General features: G+C 41.3%; 2 protein-coding genes across 4 annotated transcripts; both read right to left on the reverse strand.

Annotated features, from left to right (window-relative positions):
* Positions 1-280: 280 nt before the first annotated feature.
* Positions 281-9,133, reverse strand: trpc6a (transient receptor potential cation channel, subfamily C, member 6a). 3 transcript variants are annotated; one of them, XM_080482452.1, is made up of 15 exons: positions 8,875-9,080; positions 7,882-8,041; positions 7,713-7,806; positions 6,987-7,119; positions 5,878-6,178; positions 5,023-5,208; positions 4,223-4,387; positions 3,891-4,134; positions 3,584-3,811; positions 2,505-2,769; positions 1,615-1,810; positions 1,082-1,282; positions 862-918; positions 633-708; positions 281-558 (listed from the first exon to the last, which is right to left on the reverse strand). In XM_080482452.1, exons 1-15 carry the CDS (start codon positions 9,012-9,014, stop codon positions 428-430), a joined length of 2,577 nt encoding a protein of 858 aa, XP_080338578.1. In that variant the 5' UTR covers positions 9,015-9,080; the 3' UTR covers positions 281-427. The 3 variants fall into 3 exon arrangements, with proteins under 3 accessions (XP_080338578.1, XP_080338577.1, XP_080338579.1); XM_080482451.1 differs by having other exon boundaries at positions 7,713-8,041; positions 8,875-9,088; XM_080482453.1 differs by lacking the exons at positions 7,713-7,806; positions 7,882-8,041 and having other exon boundaries at positions 8,875-9,133.
* A 2,492-nt stretch (positions 9,134-11,625) lies between these two features.
* angptl5 (angiopoietin-like 5) lies at positions 11,626-15,433 on the reverse strand. The gene is made up of 8 exons (XM_080483967.1): positions 15,164-15,433; positions 14,266-14,431; positions 14,060-14,163; positions 13,891-13,984; positions 12,892-12,995; positions 12,697-12,817; positions 12,299-12,484; positions 11,626-12,011 (listed from the first exon to the last, which is right to left on the reverse strand). Exons 1-8 carry the CDS (start codon positions 15,218-15,220, stop codon positions 11,692-11,694), a joined length of 1,152 nt encoding a protein of 383 aa, XP_080340093.1. The 5' UTR covers positions 15,221-15,433; the 3' UTR covers positions 11,626-11,691.
* Between the last annotated feature and the right edge of the window lie 3,407 nt (positions 15,434-18,840).

Genomic DNA, 18,840 nt, shown 5'->3' on the forward strand with positions numbered 1-18,840 from the left:
TAAAGTTAGAGTTAAGATCCTCAGCTATTATGGGAAAGGTTAGTGACTGTTAAATGCACGTTAATGATCGAAACTGACCAAGATGGAGCCACAAGCAGGTGTGCAGGGTTGTAATCTCTTTTGTGGTGCTCAAAAAGTGGGAGCACGCTTCACTTGTACGGTTCAACCTAGTTGAGAGTTAGTATAGTCATTGGAGACCCAATAACTATCCTGTGTGGGTGTGTGCGTGCGTGTCAGATCTTTTATGGATTGCACAGTGTTATAAAGACAAAAGGCCGATAATCATAAAATCTGCTTGTTATATTTGCATTTCATATTCACATACATACAGCATTTTCTACTGTTCTGCACCATCTTCGTGTACTTTAGGACTCTTTCACTCTGGTCTGTACATGTTCCTTTGTGTCGGGTGCGAAAGCAGGCGGTGCTATGGTGCCGGTGTGCTGATCTCTCCCAGCCGCCTCAGCAGTCCGTCCAGCGTCTCCATGTTCTGTGCTTTCTCCTCCAGGAGCTCGTATCGCAGGCTGGAGATGTCCTGCTTGATCTCCTTCAGCTCACCTGGATGGAAACAGACGCAGAGCCGTCATATGGAATAGTGAAGCTCATTTCCAGTATCACTGATTGAAATGCACCTTCAGTGATCTCATCACTTTCTTTGTCCGCTTGAGCTTTGATGATGTAGCGTTTTATCAGACGCTTCATAATCTTCTGCAAACAGAGACAAAGAAAAATGTTCAATAAATACCTTGATGACTGGTAATACACATTGACATAGTGGTGAACACTTCTGCCCAATAGTGAGATACATAGACATTGAGTAAAAGGTGAGACATTGCCTGAAATGTAGCAACACAAACACACCTGATATCTGGTTGGGCTCGTAGAAGCACCATATCCTGAATTTTTGTTTTCACCAAGCTGGAAAATAAACATAGAATGTTCTTTAGTGAACAACCTAGTGATATTTCTCAGACTGTACTGCAGCATGGAAACCACCAGGAGGTGCTCAGGCAACATCTCAGGCTCCAAAGCAAAGCGTTGTGAGAGGATCAATTCGTCTGTGCTTCATATTGTGTGACACCTGGTTAAGTTGTGTCTCTGTTTTCTCCACATTGTGCCGCTCTGCAAACTGCAGCAGCAGTGACTTGATGGCGGTGGCCAGTCCCACCATGGACTTTGGACTGGGGACCAGGTTAAAGGGCACAGGGAGCGTCCTGCCCTCCTCGAAGTAGGAGAACCACAGCCTTGCTCGAGCAAACTTCCACTCAACATCAGCATCATCCTGCAGGAAAGGACAGAAAATACAAACTAGGAGAGACGATAGAAGACAATAATAAAAATGTACCTTAAAGTTACTTTAAAAAAAAAAAAAAAACAATTTGAAGAGGTGTTAATCGATTTATACCTCAGCAATACATGTAAAAACATTACTTATATATAATATCACTGCAATTCTGTACACACTCCAGTGTGAATGACAGTACAAACTGTACTTCAGCGCACCCAGGCCAGTGAAAAAGAAAACATATGAATTAAGGGGTTCAGTCAGTCTACTCATCTTATAAGTGACTCAGCATCTGAAGTGGATGATGACACAGTGTTTCGCTCACAAACCTCAATCTCCTGGAAAGAACTGTTGATCATGGCGATGAGCATGTTGAGCAGCACTATCACCATGGTAACGTTGTAAACCCCGTACAGCACGTAACCGATGTTCTCAATGAATTTGTGTCCGTTGTTGATCACAACAGACCTGACCTCCGACAGGCCAAATATAGCCCAGAACAGTGTCTTGAAGCTCTCCTCCAGTCTAGACCGATGCACAGAGAGAAGGGACATGGGGAGAAAAACTATTTCTGAGCTCAAACAGACAGTAAATCATCAGACTTTAAAGATGCTCTTTGAGAGAAGCGGAAGAAGAAAATTCTCACGGAGTTCAGCATCGAGTTTACATTGCAGTGCTAACATAGAAGTTTGAGTTTTGATCTGTTTAACCACCACATGGAAAGCAACCTGTAGAGACTACAAAGTGCTTCCTGATTAAGTTAACTTTATTGAATCTAAATGATGATTTTTAAAAATGCGGCTGTATGTACCCACAATGGGTTAGAATTTAATTTGATCATTTTCTAAAAATAAAATATTTTAGAGAATTCAGCATTAACTCATGTAAACATTTTGACTTGACTCGAACAATAATTTATTTGCAACACACTTAAAACCATAACAATGAGTCATACACAAGCATGGTTTTGTTTTAAATGTTGACAGACTCTGGAATCTTAACTCTTCGGAGTCATAAGGGTCAATTTGACATTTTTAACGACTTTTGCTTTTTCCTCTGTATTTCATCATTAAAGACTATTCAAAGACGACAAAAGGTTTAGTTTTGTCATTTTATTGATGTAAAATTGTCACAGTGTCGTAAAGACATATTTAGTAGTCAGTCTGGTTGTGTTCCCAGGATCTACTTCCAACAGCAGTGTACAAAGTGAATGTCTCACGTGGTGAAGGCGTCGTTCTGCTTGGCTCCCAGGTAGTAGGAGTACAGGTTAAACATGCCAATCATGAATGCCAGAAAGACCAGGATGAAGATGACCATGAACTTGAAGATGTCTTTGACCGTCCGTCCTAAAGAGATCTGCAGTGGGCCAAAGCTCTCATTGGCCGGGAGGATGTAGGCGATCCGAGAGAAGCTGAGCACCACGGCCACGGCGTACAAGCCCTCTGATACCAGCTGAGGATCTGACGGCAGCCAGTAGATACGTGCTGCGGAAACAGAGTGGAAACCAGCACGTAAACGTCAGAAAACAGCTTGAGGTTGATGAATTTGAGGATTTCATTTTCGAGGCTATATTAGATTCTCAAGTGTCCATTTTATCAGCCTCAACTTAAATGAGTTGAACATTTTGGCCACTGCTGCTCAGATTTATTCACTTCATTCGTGAAAACCACAAACAGGTTGCAGCAGCTGAAAATAATCCGAGGATTCCGTATCATGATAGAAATCATGACAAATAATGATTAAATGTAGGGTAAAACTAATAAATGTTTTATTTAAATAGATATTCCAAGAACTTTAGTTATTGTTTGTATAATGCAACAGTCACAACAAACTTCCCTGATATTTCAATTTAACATCATCCAACTAGCAGGGCGGGTATTATGCTTTTTATTGCCCTTGAGTCCACATGGCTGTTAACAATGTCTGATAATAGCAAAAACATTAGGAAGTCTGGCATTCATCCAGAACCTGATGTGAGAACAAGCTTATGACCCACTGTACGATGAGGTTCACGCTCTGTGAGCTCATTCTTCCATACTTTAAAACCCACTGTTCAACCTTTCGTCTGCATTTTTATTCCACTTCATAATCAAAGCAGGAACAGCCAGGTAGTTACAGCTGGTGCTCAGCCATCAGTGTGTTGGGTAACTTCTGAAAGCTGACGCATATCAGATACTCGACTTCCACCCTCTGATCTGCTCCGCACTGTACACACTCACTTCAACTGTTTACATATCAGGTGAACGATGGTATCTGAAGTCAGTGTGAGAGTCTGTGCAGGTGTGAGAGCACGCTCACCCAGAGTAAAGTAGTGTATCTGAGGCGGCAGGGTGATATTAATCAGCGTCGTGTAGTGTGCGTGTACATAGGTCTGGGCTAAGTCAGCGTGTCTCAGAGCCGAGAAGCGACAGCTGAAAGAGGCCAGAAAGATCGCCAGCATCCCAAAGTCCAGGAAGTTCCACGGTTCGACCAGATACTCCCCCGGTCCTTGGCTCCAGATCTCCTTCACCTCTGCCCAGATCATACCTGCAGCAGAATGAAAAGAAATGACACAAGGGATCTATCTTGTCTTGTTTCATCTGTCATCATATGCTTCCATGCTCACCCATGACCCAGGAAATAATGAGGATCTCCATCCAGGTGAATGGTGTCGTGGTCATACGGTAGAGCAGCAGGGGGTCTGGGTTAAGTTTTGAAATCTCCGGATGCTGATGGTGGGTCATATTTGGCAACAGAGTGGTGCCAGCAAAGCGGTCTGCAGCATTCAGGATGAGAAGACCCAGGAAAATTGTGAAGGATGAGGCATGGGCCACAAACTTCATAAAAGGGCTGCGCATAACACTTCCCGCCTACAGGAGAGAAAAACAACAAAAGAATGAGAGGAAAGTCTCCTGAAGTGATTCGGGGGTAAAGTGAGTGACATCAGGTGTTACACACTCTGCTGCACGGAGCAACCCAGTACGCCACAGCCAGACCCGGGAGTCCGATGGCCACGGCGAGGACCACCAGCAGCTTGATGGCGGTGGTTTGTTGTCTCAGGCCCGGCAGGTTCTCGTACCAAATACTCAGCAGCTGCTGCTGGCAGTTCGGATGAGCAACAAACTGGATGAGAAAAGAACAATGAAGGGTTCTTATTGCAAAGCTTCATTCAAGGTAAAAGCTTTGCATGTTTCCATAACTAAATCAACTCATTATTAGAATAGATGAAGAATATGCTTCAAATAATGTACTAAATAATTCTATAAAAGAAATTGTATCTGGCAAACAGATAAAACAAGTAGGAGAGATGAGCTTAAAGCTATTTTGTACATCAAACTCTCAAAACAATGACAGAATGTCTACATTGATTCAGGTAATCATTATTTTCAGCCATGTATGGCTACATATGCATTTGCCTAATAAATATGCATTTATTTGTTTTTTGACCTGAGTTTTGTCATCGAGCAGTATTGTAAGTCAGCATTAAAGCTTTTTTTTTTCCTTGCACACTCAACATTGATGCAACATCCAGACCGTTCAGATTGAAAACGTCAGTTTACATATCCACTAAATACACACTGATATGGACAAAATTCTACAGCTACATAATTTCTAATAAAATTGTGAAATGATTAAACAGCTATTATGATTCCATTGTAGTGAAGTGGATTCTTCAGACTCAAGACTGAGCTGGATGACAAGCTCATTATGGTGATGTATTTAAACCAGTCAATATATCCCCACAAATAAACTTCTACCTTTTTGAGTTCATATTTGATGGCTAACTTGAGTCGGGTGAGGGAAGGCCGGCCCGGCATGTTGTAGTTGTCTTCTGAGTCAGTTTCTCCACTCAGTATGGCCTCCACTTCCTCTGTACTGCGACAAAGGTCCAGTAGGCCCACCACGTAGTCCTTACATTGGCCCGACAGGCGGCAGTAGTCGTTCTATTAACATCATAAAGGAAAATTGCCAATTAGTGGAATTCTTTACATGAATTCCATCTGACTGGGTTGCAGATGTGGGTGGTATTCATATTCAACAGCTTTTCAGTGACATTATCGCCGGGCAGGGATTGTAAATCTTTATCATTTTGTCTTAAATAATTAGTTTTGCTTTGCAGGACTTAAAAGAAATGTCACTCAAAGATCAGTCCAACCTAGATATTAGTGACACCCAGCTCTGGAAAAAAAAAATACAGAGAATACCCTGTAAGCCAAGAAATGTTACAAGATTAATTCCTATGTGTATTCAGACGTCGATGCCCTCAAAAGCATTTGATTGTTTATTTTTTGCAGCAGGCCCGTTGGATACTGTCCTACTGTGAGCCCAGCAATAAAATACAGCTGTTATATATGTGTAAAGTGAGCAAATGTGAACAGGGACCAGAGGATCCGTTTCTGCTTCCTCTCTTGATGCTCATAAAATGTTCATGTGTTTACTGGCAGCGTTTACTGGCATCTGGTTGGCAGTGACATGGCAGATATACTTCTTTTCCGTGTTTGACAATGAGCTGGTTTTCGGGGCATAAGTAGAGACACCAAATGAAAATGCACTTCTTAGTGAACTACTGAGTTATTGGGCATGTTTCGCTAGATCTTTAATGATTTTGCTACCTTGAATTCTTTCTCGATATTCGCCAACATGGCCAGTTCATTGCTGAGCTCCAAGGCTGCCAGTACTGGATCCTCATTGGACAGGGACAGGTAAGCCGGGCTGGCGAGGCCTCTGTAGGCATTGATCCTCGATCGGGAGTGGCTGAAGGAATCAAACTGCTGCTGGTAGTTACAGGAATCGCAGCCACAGAAGTAATCGTGAGGAGGGTCGATGCGGGCCCCTTTACTCAGCAGGGTGTAAACTATCTCGTACTCCTGGCAGTGCGCTGCGAGTATCACTGGAGTCACATCGTGAGAAAACCTGTGGGAATCACAAACACGTGCAAGCTCACACAGTAGACATCAGAATCCTCTGAGGATTTTATCATTTTGAGTGGTTATCACCTTCTCTGTGTATTCAACTTTCACTTTTCACTTACGACGCTACAGTATCTATTATTCATTAGAGAGAACAGTAATGCAGCACTGTTTTAGAGGGATACATTTACAATGCAGCAAACTGGTCTCCTCCTTGAATCCTTCACTTGAGTCCTTGAAGACTACTCCTCCAATCAGTTTGCTAAGTTATAATACATATGGTTTGCACTTCTGTGAAGTAACTTCAGTTTGTAACAATGAGACCAGCTCAGCAAAATGCCTAGAAATGACTAAACGCACCCAGCTGAGCACCACCAAAGCTCACAAAATGCCAAATTACATTTTGTTAGAAACTTGTAGCAGCCAAAGTGAAAACGTGAAACTGACAGTTTTACAAGCAAGTCCTCACTTGTAAAGTGTTCAAGGCACTTATAGAGTCCATTTTCCTCCGCTCCAGCAATTTTAAAATACTTCACACATTCACACATACTGACACAACATACTGCCATGCTAATTGCTCACAATTTGTGTGTCAGTGTCTTGCTCAAGGACACTTCAACTGGACCGCCAATCTCTTCCACCACCAAAGATTGAACCACCTACTTTTAGAATTGGAAGAAGACTCACTCCCCAACTGAGCCACAGACACGTAAGTTTTAGAAAACTATTTCAGAAAGTCGCTGTATGAGCACTTTCCTGAGTGTTCTAGTTTCTGAGATGTTGAAGTAGATCTGTTGTTGTAGTTTTCTTACCTTGTCCCATCTTCATCATAAGCATAGAAGTCATCCAGCATGTCTGCTTGGGCAGGACTCGCTGTCAGGCGCCGGGCATCTCTAAAGGAGGGATGTCCAAGCAGGGCTTCAGTGATGCGGACATAACCTTTACCTACAATGCACAAAACATTTTAATTTGGGATTTTTTAAAATCTTTCATTAATATTTATAATACATTGAGATAAAAGCAAAGTTCCTCAACACTTATTTGTCGTCAGTTTACAGCTAAACTTAAAGTGTTACTTTTATGTAAGGGACCATCATTTCATGTGCACTGTTGGGTTTTGTATATTAGCGTTAGGTTATTTATCTGGCAACAATAAAGTCCAACGTTTTTTTTACATAAATAAGTATAATCTATTCTCAAGCCAACAGGAGTGATTTAGCATCACACTTTGAGCAAACCCACAGTATCAGGCGTACTCTTATTGACAGGAATATATGTGCGTTTTTATTGGAGTGAGAGGCTGGAATATACAACTACAAACCTTCTGTAGGCTTTTGGGTATTTGGTGGAAAATCTATTTTAAAAGTTTATTAATTGTTTCCCTTGAATGCCTTTAGATGCAAAACAATGTCATGTCTGCAGGATCTGAGCCAATCTCAGCTCTCATGTGTGATCAACCCTGTAAGTGTGGTTTTGTTTATATATATACTGTATATGCACACATACACTCACAGACACACAAAATATGCAGGTCTTACTTATGGCCAAGAGGAGAGCATCACCCACTCTGGCCAAATCTGTCCTCCCCAGCAGCAGCTCCGTCACCTCCAGATGCTCGTTGGCCACAGCCAGCTGCAGTGCATTTTGGCCCATGTAGTCAACAGCATTGACGTTCAAGCTGGGCACGTGGAGCAGCATGCGACGCACCTCTGGTATGTTGCCGTATTCTGCTGCTTCCAGGAAGCGCTGCTCGACCTCCGTCAGGCTGACGGAGGGAGCCGAGAACATGTAGGCAGGGCCGCGCAGAGCCTGGCGTCTCTTAACAGCGCTGAGACGAGCCATGAGCTGCCTCTCAGTGCTGCTGTGGCTGCCAGAGAGTCGGGGGGACATAAACACACTGTATATATTGTCCCCACTTGAATGTACACACACAAAAAACAGCCCCACAGCCGCTTGTTCCGAGTTGTGTCTCAAAGTCAAGTCAACTTTTGCCTTGAACATTCTCAACATGAGCGTGTCAATCCAAAAAGTGAGTTTATAGCAAAAAGCATGAAAACGATAGACGTTTCAGTTTTGAGACAAGACATATTATGGCTGTTAATTTTGGAAACATCAATATGTTTGACCAGAAAGCATTTCCAAATTCAATGAAGATGCATGTAAGTGTGAGAGTTTTACCTGCCAGACACACTTTACGAAATGCAAGATTGACTCATTCATACATCCACTATCACTACAACAATCAGGCAAGAGATGTAATATGAAGGCAGAAGGAAAAACCTGAGTGCTTGTGACTGGGAGTGGGTGTGTCCAGCTGCAGAGTGGATTGTAAATAAAATCAAGATAAACAGAAGGGAGTGAGCAACAGGGTTCGCTTCATTACCAGGATCACAAAACCTAAACACTTTGGATGCAAACTGAAATATGGTCTAAAGTAGAGTAAGTGGTCTTCTCAGAGTCCTGACATGAATCACTCAGAGCGCCCATTGGCTGGAGGTGATAAGTTCAGTGAGTTTGTTAAGAAATGTTGCTCAGTTGTGCAAACTAAATACTTAAATACTATAGATTTGGTTTTTAGTCGAGCTCTTGCAAGGATTTCTATTACTTTATTTTTAATTTAGGGTTTTTTCTAGATTTAGAATAAATGGATATGAAATAAGTATATCCATAACTTGTCAAAATGTTAAATATACAACTTACCCAAGGCATCGCCCCGTGCAGCAGTATTCCTCTCCGAAGTCATCACACACCAGCAGGTTATCACGACTCCTGGCTCTGGGGCTGTCGTTGTTCCCGGCAGACCGGCTGTTTCGATGGGCTGCCAGAGGTCTGTGGTTCATCCTGAAGGTGGTCCAACACTAGAGAGTCTGCTCCCAACTCATGTGAACAAGTCATCAAGTGCCTGTGGCATGTCGCTCTCTTCCTCTCTCTTCCCCCTTTCAATGTCGCCCTCCCCTCTGGGTTTTTTTTTTTTTTTTTTTTTTTTTGGTGTGTGTCCTTGAGAAAGAATGCATCCTTCTGGGTCCCACTATTCTTTTATTTACATGACGCATTGAACTTTACAGATGTGGAGAGGACCACAGTGTTGTGAGTAACTGATAATGGTGGGCAATTTTGGTCTCAGCTATTTCAGGAACTTCTACTCCCGAGACTTTTTCTTCTTTCTTTGAAATCACCATCCGTGTTACACCAGAGTTACAGGTTCATCTGTTCGAGACAATGAGAAGAGTGAATGCCGAATATTGTCCAAATATTAGGCACCCACATTTTTAAAAGGTTCAGTAGTAAAATGCAATTTCAAACCACAATGTTTACTGTGTGCGTGTGTGTGTGTGTGTGTGTGTGTGTGTGTGCAGCAGTGACTGATGTCTGATGAACAGCAGATGAGATTCCTCAGGGTTTAAATTCCCAGTAGACTTTGTTTCCTGTGTGCTCCCACTCCCCACTGAATCCCCTCCAGTGTGGGAAAAGTGCACACACACACACACACACACACACACACACACACACACACACACACACACACACACACACACACACACACACACACACACACACACACACACACACACACACACACACACACACACACACACACACAGCATGTGAATGCACGTTTAAGACTGGCACCCACTTTTGAGCAACTTTAAGAAGCGTTCTTCTGGTAGCAAAGTTTGTTAAGGTCCATTCGTTCTCCCTTCTTCACCACTGAACAACTTTTTGCCTGGTTTTTAATTTCACCCACAATCTTGCGTTACATAATACCAATGTCTCAATGTAAAGGAATCTGCTAAATACAAGTCTCTGATGTAAATTTGCAAGGGTGAAAATTGCCTTTTAAGGGCCTGATTGCAGAAGATTTGGCACTTTGGACATTTTATGGCGTAGTAGTGTCACATTTCACAAGGAGGATAGAAAAGGGCAAGGGGGTAAACTCTTGACAAATGTCACCATTTAGCGTTTTTGTTAAGACTTTCTCCTCAGAATAGAACAGACCTCTGATATGGATGTAAATACTGTCAGCTCAAACATACACACTCTTATTGGGGGGCACAGGACAAATACCTTGAGAGTCGTTTTTCTGTGTGTGTGGATTCATGTACCTTGGCATTTTGTGCACATACCAGACCACACATAGAGCTCCTACAGTGTTATCACCGGAATCAGTGATGCAGAAACACACAAACAAAGTGGTGTGTGTGTGCGTGTGTGTGTGTGTGTGTGTGTGTGTGTGTGTGTGTGTGTGTGTGTGTGTGTGTGTGTGTGTGTGTGTGTGTGTGTGTGTGTGTGTGTGTGTGTGTGTGTGTGTGTGTTACTGTGCAGAAATGAGCCAAACGTAACACACTGATTCAGGCATTAATTGCTCGATGTTTTCTCTTCTCTGACTACTTCCATATATGAGGCACTACTGGTTTTCCCGACACAGATCACTTACTGTCTCATGATTTTTCCTGGTTCTGATATAATGACATTACAAATTCTATAATAACGTTTAAATAACAGCAACTTCAAATCATTGACTTCATTTTAGTACAGATTTCTGAGTACATTATGACATATTGTGAATTTATACAAATAAATTTTTTTACAACATCAAAACTCGTTTAAATATTATAGAAAAATTATTCCAGTTTTAGGAGTTTCATGTATTCTAACAATGCTATTGCATTATTCAACGTCAAGTCCTCTTGTTGCCTCCAAAAATACAAGTCACTGTGTGCTTTATTTGGCTCTATAATTTTGCCAAAATGGCTGAAATTATATTTACTGTTTTGTTTCTGTGCAACGAATTTCTGCAGCCTTCAGCATGCTTGTTTTCACTGTACTGATTTGATGCTAATACCACTTTGATCATAATAAAGCAGCAAACTTAACTGCTGCATCGCAGATGTTTTGGTTTGTGTCCAGTTGTATCATGTGCACCACTTTTACTAAAATACTGTAATCTCCAGTGAGTCAATTAGTGAAAGAGGTTTTGGTTATTGGGATCGTTTTCTTTGCAATTGCAGGACTTTGCATGGTCATCCCACTGGGGTGGCCAGGTTTTGTCCCAAGGACCATAATGTATGTTTCACACCTTTGATTGATAAAGTATGACCGAAGTGTATTGAGCTTAAATAAACATGAAAGTTGCCTGTTATACTCTGAAACTGATAATGTAAGTGGCTGCATTAAAAAAATACAGTTCAAAGAAGAAAGCTGTTGAGCACTATCAATTCTACCTGTGGAGATGAAGAAGAAGGATGTGAAAGCAGAAAAAGAAGCAGTTCCAGGAAAAAAAAAAAAAGGACAATTTCTCTGAATGGGAGATTCACAGCACCACCTACTGGATGTGGTCTGTTTAGGCATTTTCACTGGACCAAGAGGATAACTTTCTTTCTCTGAAGCCAACTTTAGTCAACTATGCTTTCGGGAGTTAAAGACTGAAAACAAAAGTGAAACAATGAATTTGATAGTCCCCAAAATGATTTATTATACTTTATTAAAACTCTCACTTGCACCAGGAAGCATTTCCTTTCAGTTATTAGTTGCAATCCTCCTGATCTTCATTGTGACTGATTTGATGTTGTATAGTACGCCACTCTGTCTCCAGGTTTCCCACAGAATGTGCATCCTCTGGCCGTGATTCTGCTCCGCTTCTTCCGGGGAGCCGTTGAGGTTGGCCAGGCCGCACTGGTTGAACCACCATCCCGTCTGGTTGTGCTGAAGGCTGCAGCTCTCCACTGTGGAGTTGTCGAAGGTGCAGGAGGGATTGCAGCCGTCGTTGTCCACATCCGAGGCGCTGAAGGGAGCCGTGTCCTGATTCTGCTCCTGGTCGTAGCCACGAAATGCGTCACCTGCATCAAAGCGCAAACACAAATCCAGCTGACGCACAATAAGCTGGTTCCTGAGTTCAGGTCCATGATGTATTTATTCCCTTGAGGGTGATTTGTGATTTTGTAAGAGTCAATTTTCAAAAAGGTTGAGACAAAGAGCTGATGATTAATATACAAGGATAAAAGTCTTTCTGATATGTTAGTAAACTGATTGTGACCTTTTGAGAACTGAAAACCATTGCATCCTCCTAGTTATATTTTACACATTGTCCCAGCATTGATTGCATTGATATTACATCAGGCCGTACCTGCACTGCCTGCATATCTGCCCAGGTGTATACCGAAGAACTGTGTTTCGTTGTCGAGGCGGAAGTCGTCGTACGAAGCGTAGGAGGTCACGTCATCGTGGGAGACCAGAACGATGTGAAGCTGAAAGCGAGTATCTTTTTGATTGACTATATGAAAAACCTTCTTCAGGCCCAGCCAGTGCTCTCCTACACACAAAGACAAAAGGCAGAGAGTCACTGGGAGGTACAAGTTTGTTATAAGTGAATCATCTCTCAAGGATAGTGTGAGAACTTAAGAAATACACCTATTGTCTACTGTTTAATACATTTGTCTTTTACTTATAAATCTTTAGCCTAACTTCACTGTAGTTCTCAACACCTCCCTGTAAGAACATTGCGTCGGCGCTGTGTTGTTCAACCTGCTAGATGTCCGAAGCCATCAGCGTAATTCGCCCATGGCCGTTTGAAGTCCATTAATCCATCAGTCCTCCTCTGCATCACCGTCCATCCTCCTCCCATATAGTCCATCTCACAGAAAACCTGCCGCACAAACTCTGCGTTGAGTGACGACTGGTTACTCTGCACGTTTGACTCAATGAATCATGTCCAAGTACCTCAAAAGAGTAGTCAGTGTTTTCTGGATGGACTATGTAAATTCCACTGGGAATCTTGGGGACAACAGACACAAGGCTGTCCTTGATGTCGCTGCAGTCTCGTCCTGATCAAAGCACACGACAAGGTTACACCTAAAACACAAAAACCCTCAAAAAATGTTTACATTTTGCAGTTTCTAATGATCATAAACTGCACAGAAGAAATAAACTCTTACGAACATTTTAATGATTTATTTCCCTGCTCGGTCAGCAAATTATTCCAGACAACTGTTAAATGATTTTGTAAACTATATTTTGATTTCATCTGTTTGTAATTTACCTTAATAAAGCATATGAAGATATTAAACAATAAATGTAGTAATTTCACACATCAATGTTATAGTGGAGGAAATGTGTTTTACTCTGTTTTTAGAAAGTCTACTAAATTCAAATGTGTGTTCTTCGCACAGTAATGTTGTTTTAATATTACAAACAATCCACAGATTATACAGTTCAGATAATAAACCCTAAAGTCAGACATAAAAAGAATTAGAATAACAAAAAATAAATAAATAAACAAATATATTTAGAGCTGTAGAACAAGGAGGCCTCAGATAGATGAAATACTTACAAAGAGATTCACAACAAGCAACAGAAGACAGACACAATTAGCCGAAATGTGAAATATCCAGCTTGTGTGTCACAAAACAATAAATAACAATTTCAAAGATTTTAAAAGATCCAAATGAGGCAATTTACCAAATGAGCCAAAAGCCATTTAAGAAAAAAAAAAAAAAGTTAAATTGATGTGGAATTTCTTTGCATGTCAGAGTTTCTTTTCCGGAAATGTATTTTGCCCACTGGTTCTTAATCTAGTCTATGAAAGTCATCTCGTGACAGTGACACATCGTCATGGAGCCGAAAAGTGTGTGTGTGTGTGTGTGCGTGTGTGTGTGTGCGTGTGTGTGTGTGTGTGCGTGTGTGTGTGTGCGTGTGTGTGTGTGTGTGCGTGTGTGTTACCATGAGACTGAACAGGTTTTAAGGAGTACATCTCGACGTTGTTTCTTTGAACCTCAGAGCTCAGTGTCTGTACTTTTGTCATCAGCTCTGTGACCTGGAAACGTGAACCCAAACAGCCCATCAGATGTTGACAAACTGGGTAACGGAGTGAACAGACTCTTTTGTTCACCTGAGTGCTGAGGATGTCCAGAGCTCTCTGCTGCTCCTCCATCACATCCCTGATCAGCTTCCGGGTGCTGCGTCCGAACGTCAACAGAGACTGCTGCAGCTGCCCTGGACACACACGGACACACACATGTACACCGTCGCAACCAGACAAGAGAATGGTGGCGTAAAAAGATAACATGAGGGCGTGGATGAGGGAAGAGACTTTACCGCAAATGGAGTGTTTCTCATCTCGCAGCAGCTTCACTGTGATGTCACACGGGATGGAGCATGTTTCCCGACCTTTGACCTCACCAAAAGGTTTGTGGCCTTTGGCGGGAGCGTCCAAAATGTCCTCATTGGCTACATCTGATAGGTTGCTGCTGCTTCCTTTGTCCTGGCCATCCGGAGATTTGATGAATAGTGGTAAGTTGACATGTGTGTACTGTAATGTGCAGCAGGGCTGAACAATGTGGCTCCAGTTACATTACATTACAGACTGGACTTATTTTTTTATTATTGTATTTCCCCCTAAATACTGTATAAGATATGTTGTCAAGTTTATACCAAGCAAAAGGAAAATTCAGGTTTGAAAGCAAATTTATATTGTTGAAGATTTTTAAAATATTTAATCTTAGTGAATTTGTTGAAGAAAAATAACACAAGTTTGTAGTTCATGCCCACGTACTGTTGTGTCACACATAGTCCTGACCATGTGTGTATTAAGACCTGTATTTGCTACCTCATTACAAAAAAATCAAGATGTTAGTGTAGACCAAACCATGAATGAAATATTCATATAGTAGTAGTTTGTTTTTCAGCTCGCTCAATATCAATAAGTAGTTTAAATTAGCTCAAATTCAAAACGCAACAAAACAGTTTCACACTTCTTAATGCACCAGTGGAAAATACATGAATCTTTCATTTCTGAATCTCTCTGAAAAGCTTTTTGAAGTAATTCGCATTCCTTCACAACGACAACAAAGCAAGCAGCTCTATGTGCGCTGTCACACATGCTGTGACACATTTACACTCGCTAAGTTAGTTTAGTTACAACAAACTAAGTTTGAATAACAAACCAAACCAAAAAAAAAGTAGAAAACATTCAGGACATGCATATTGTACATACTGCGCAGGAAAGCAGATGGGGGGAAAGCAGCAGGAGGACAGCTGTTGTCCACATCATGTCAGTGCTGACTGACTGTAATTATTTCCTCTAAGAGTGAAGGGGCTGAACCTGGTCTGCTCCGTCACTGGCAGACACTCCTTCATTTTTTTTTTTTTACACTTATTTTTCCACGAAGTCTGCACTTTTTCTCCTCCTTTTCATCCTTCACAACTCCTCATTTACCAGATACTTTATTTCTTCCTTTCAGTTGTCAAATTTCACTTTCCCTACACTTCTTCTGATTGCTTCCTTTCCCCCGCCTCTTAACGGTCACTCCTACTTTTCCTTGTAAATTCCCATGCAACATGCCCTGTGAGATCAGATCAGTGGGCTAATGACTCCTGACAAGTGGGCAAATGTGCTGATTCTGGGCTTGTGGTATAGAGTTATTACCCTCCCAGTTGGTGCGTCTATTAGCAGGGATTGTTGTTTTACTGGGTATATCTTGCCGCCTCCATGAGAAGCAGATGTGGAAATGGAAATGAGAAGCTTGTTTTAGTAGAGAAACACTTTCCCTCTGTCTGTGTTGTTGCGTGCCAGCTGCAAATGGAGGTAGGGTGCAGTGAAAACAGGGTGTCTCTGCTCCTTGTGCTCACATTTCCACCAGTGAGTCCCCTCTCCTCTTTCTCTCTCTCTCTCTCTGACCACTGATTCATACCGGTGAAAACAGCCTCCCAGAGGGTCAGACCAATTACTCCACTTTAACTGGGCATTTAACCAGTGGAGAAGGTGAAAAGCAGCAGAGAGCAGCAGTGAATTGGACTCAGGGTCCAGCTGGAGCCGACAAGCATGTCGCTTTCTTGGAAAACTTCTTTTTTCTCTTTTTTTTTTCGGAGTGCCAAAGAAAAGATCTGCAGTTGTTCCCAACCTGTGTGAGTTTACAGCCATGGTCAGCGGGAGGAATGTGAAAAGCTGCTGCAGCCTCAGGGCCCCCCACATCTGTCCCATGTTACACACTGTCGTAAAACAGCCTGTGCATGTGAATGACAAGACCGTGCCGTTAATCATCTTTATCAAAAGTTTCACACATTTAACACTTTAATGAAAGAGAAGATGAACACATTATTGTGTCTGCACAGTAAATATGAACATCTTATTACTCAGGCAGATGTGAGAGTAGCCAAACCACAGGGCATCCTGGTGTAAATGTGTGTAAATATGTTGATTTTGCAAACTGCAAAGATAGACTTCAGTTACATTCCACATTTTCACCACACTTTAGTTAGCACATATGTTGACTGTAATAATCATCACTAGAGGAACTTATGTGCTGGAATGTAAATTATGTAATACTAAAATGAGTAAAACAATGAAGATTATAGGATAAACAACATTTTCATCCACTGGTCAATTGAGGCAATAAAAGTCAATCAATATATATTTTTGTTTCATATGTCATTTAATGCCACAACATAGTTATTCAAGGTAAAACCAGGACGTTTGCTCAAAACCTATTTGGTTAGAAATTAACTAAATCACATCACTTTGAAGACATCAACATATAGACAAAGGTTAAAGATTAAGATCTTCCTGCAGTGGATCCAATAGTAATACATGTTGTTCTGAAAGTAAAAGGTCTTCTGTCTTCAGAGCAAAACGATGTGTGTGAATGAGAATGACGATTACATCAATGCTCACACTGATTGAAATTCATCTACTGTACCAGCACATGTAAAAATGCATGAATCACATGGTAATATCATTTGTCATCATAACAACATCAAAATAAGATATAAAACTGTTGGTTAATTAACATTTTTTAATTTCTAAAATACCCCAAATTGCTTCCTGTACGTACACTCACTATCAAAGTATTCTACAAGTAGACATTTCATTTTTCATATATAAGTGTCTATTAATGGCTCAGTATTTTGTAGTCTTATACCAATACACTCCAGGCCTGGCAAAGGACTACAGTAATAACGACATCTATTGGACAAGTTTTGACCCTTTTCCCTTATTTTGCAATTTATTTATTTATTTATTTTTTCCAAAATGGGATGCTAAGCAAATTAGGTTAGTTATAAGTGTTGAGGTGAGACACTGCCATCTGAAGTGCAGTTATGTGTATTACATTCACTTATGCATCTGCATCCTAACAACAGAAAATGTATGAATAAATTAAAATACATATTATGGTTTGGGGACTCAAAAGAAAAAGTGAAAACATACCTTATATACGTGACTTTCACAGTGATTTCTATAAACAATTCAAGACAAATTTCTTGTTGAAAGAATCAATGAAATACAGATCTTAAATTTGACATTGATTAAATACAAGTCTTGTGTAATTCACACTGATGGGATCAAATATATGAAAGTGTGCATTATAGTGTGCTGTACTTGTGAGTAACAGAAGATTTACAATGAAATCACCATCAAGTAACCATAGAAAGACATACACACTGCTCATAGACTTCACAGGAAAACAAACAACACATTTAAAAATGATGCCACTGGGTTGTTTTATTGCAAAATGCCGAGTAACAATAAAGATCGCCTTTCTCTTGAAGCATTTGAGGTTATACATTTTGTGTTATTTGAGGAGTGTTCTTTTGAAATGAGCCGGTGAGGTGACTGAGGTTATACCGTCTCCCAAAGGATCAACATCTCGCAGACTGAAGGTTTCAGAGCAGGCCGGGCAGCTGAAAAGTGTCTGCTGACCTTCTCTTCACCCTCATCTTATGCAACTCCTTCAGATAGGAAGCCGTCGCAGCACTTAATCAGTCACACTCTAGCAAATTTATACAGCGCATTGTGTCGCTGACTTATTTCAGTCAGTAGGAAATGTTGAAAGGGGACTGTTTAGAAAGAGTCTCTTGGTGAGATGGGTACTACAAATGAACTTTTTAAATGTAAAACCTAAATATAACTCATAGAGATTGTCCCTCTTTTAACCCCGTAACACACAGTTCATTCCATTTGGCTCACCTGGCTTAAATCCAAGTGTTTTAAGTGTTTCTCTGACTGTATAACTGTAAACTCTCTGACACTGGCTTGGAAGAGCTGAATGACACTGTGACATAATACGTCAGCTACCGTGAGGAGGACATGTGCACTCCCTCTAGAAAGGCAACTGCTGTGACTCACTCTGAAGTTTCAGCCACAGAGAAGACAAGGACACTTTAGCAATAGAAGCTGGACAAGGACCTCAATAAATCAGACAAATTCAAAGACGTGGTTGCCCCCTGTGACCCCGCTGGAGGATGTTTTTAAAAGACAAATGGCCTCAAAGTACCCATCTTAGGCAATAATGTGCCTTCATCTTGTCTGAAAATCTCCACTCCAAAGCGTCGATAAATCCCGGCAAAGCCGTCTGCCAAGTCAGTGGATTTGTGTTTTATGGGTTTATTTGGGTCTCAAACATTGACTTCCTCATTATTCTCATCTTGAGAAAACCAAACAACTGAATAAAGCACAAGTCCACCTCCCCGACTCCCGTATTGCTAAATATTGTTGAGAGGCCACTGCTGGCCAGAGCCCTGTTTGATTATCTCTGGTTTGCTTATCAGACAAGTGGAGCCACTGAAGATGTGCTTAAGTTCAACGCATCGGGGAACATCTGGACTATCGCAACACAGTCAGAGGTAATATGTTGGTTCTCTCAGAAAGGGCTGAACTTCCTATGGACCTCCTGC

This window comes from Lipophrys pholis (assembly GCF_963383615.2).
Source record: "Lipophrys pholis genome assembly, chromosome: 16".
Classification (NCBI taxonomy): domain Eukaryota; kingdom Metazoa; phylum Chordata; class Actinopteri; order Blenniiformes; family Blenniidae; genus Lipophrys; species Lipophrys pholis.

Bases quoted from the DNA above. Each gene is read 5' to 3' on its own strand.
- trpc6a (XM_080482451.1), bottom strand. From the start codon at position 9,014: ATGAACCACAGACCTCTGGCAGCCCATCGAAACAGCCGGTCTGCCGGG. The intron at 1,283-1,614 runs GTTTGTGAGCGA...CCTTTCCTGCAG, and splicing joins GTTCTTTCCAGGAGATTGAG to GATGATGCTGATGTTGAGTG. The intron at 919-1,081 runs GTGTCACACAAT...TTTATTTTCCAG, and splicing joins CAGAGACACAACTTAACCAG to CTTGGTGAAAACAAAAATTC.
- angptl5 (XM_080483967.1), bottom strand. From the start codon at position 15,220: ATGATGTGGACAACAGCTGTCCTCCTGCTGCTTTCCCCCCATCTGCTT. The intron at 14,432-15,163 runs GTATGTACAATA...CCGGATGGCCAG, and splicing joins CCCATCTGCTTTCCTGCGCA to GACAAAGGAAGCAGCAGCAA. The intron at 13,985-14,059 runs GTGAACAAAAGA...TCACGTTTCCAG, and splicing joins TGGACATCCTCAGCACTCAG to GTCACAGAGCTGATGACAAA.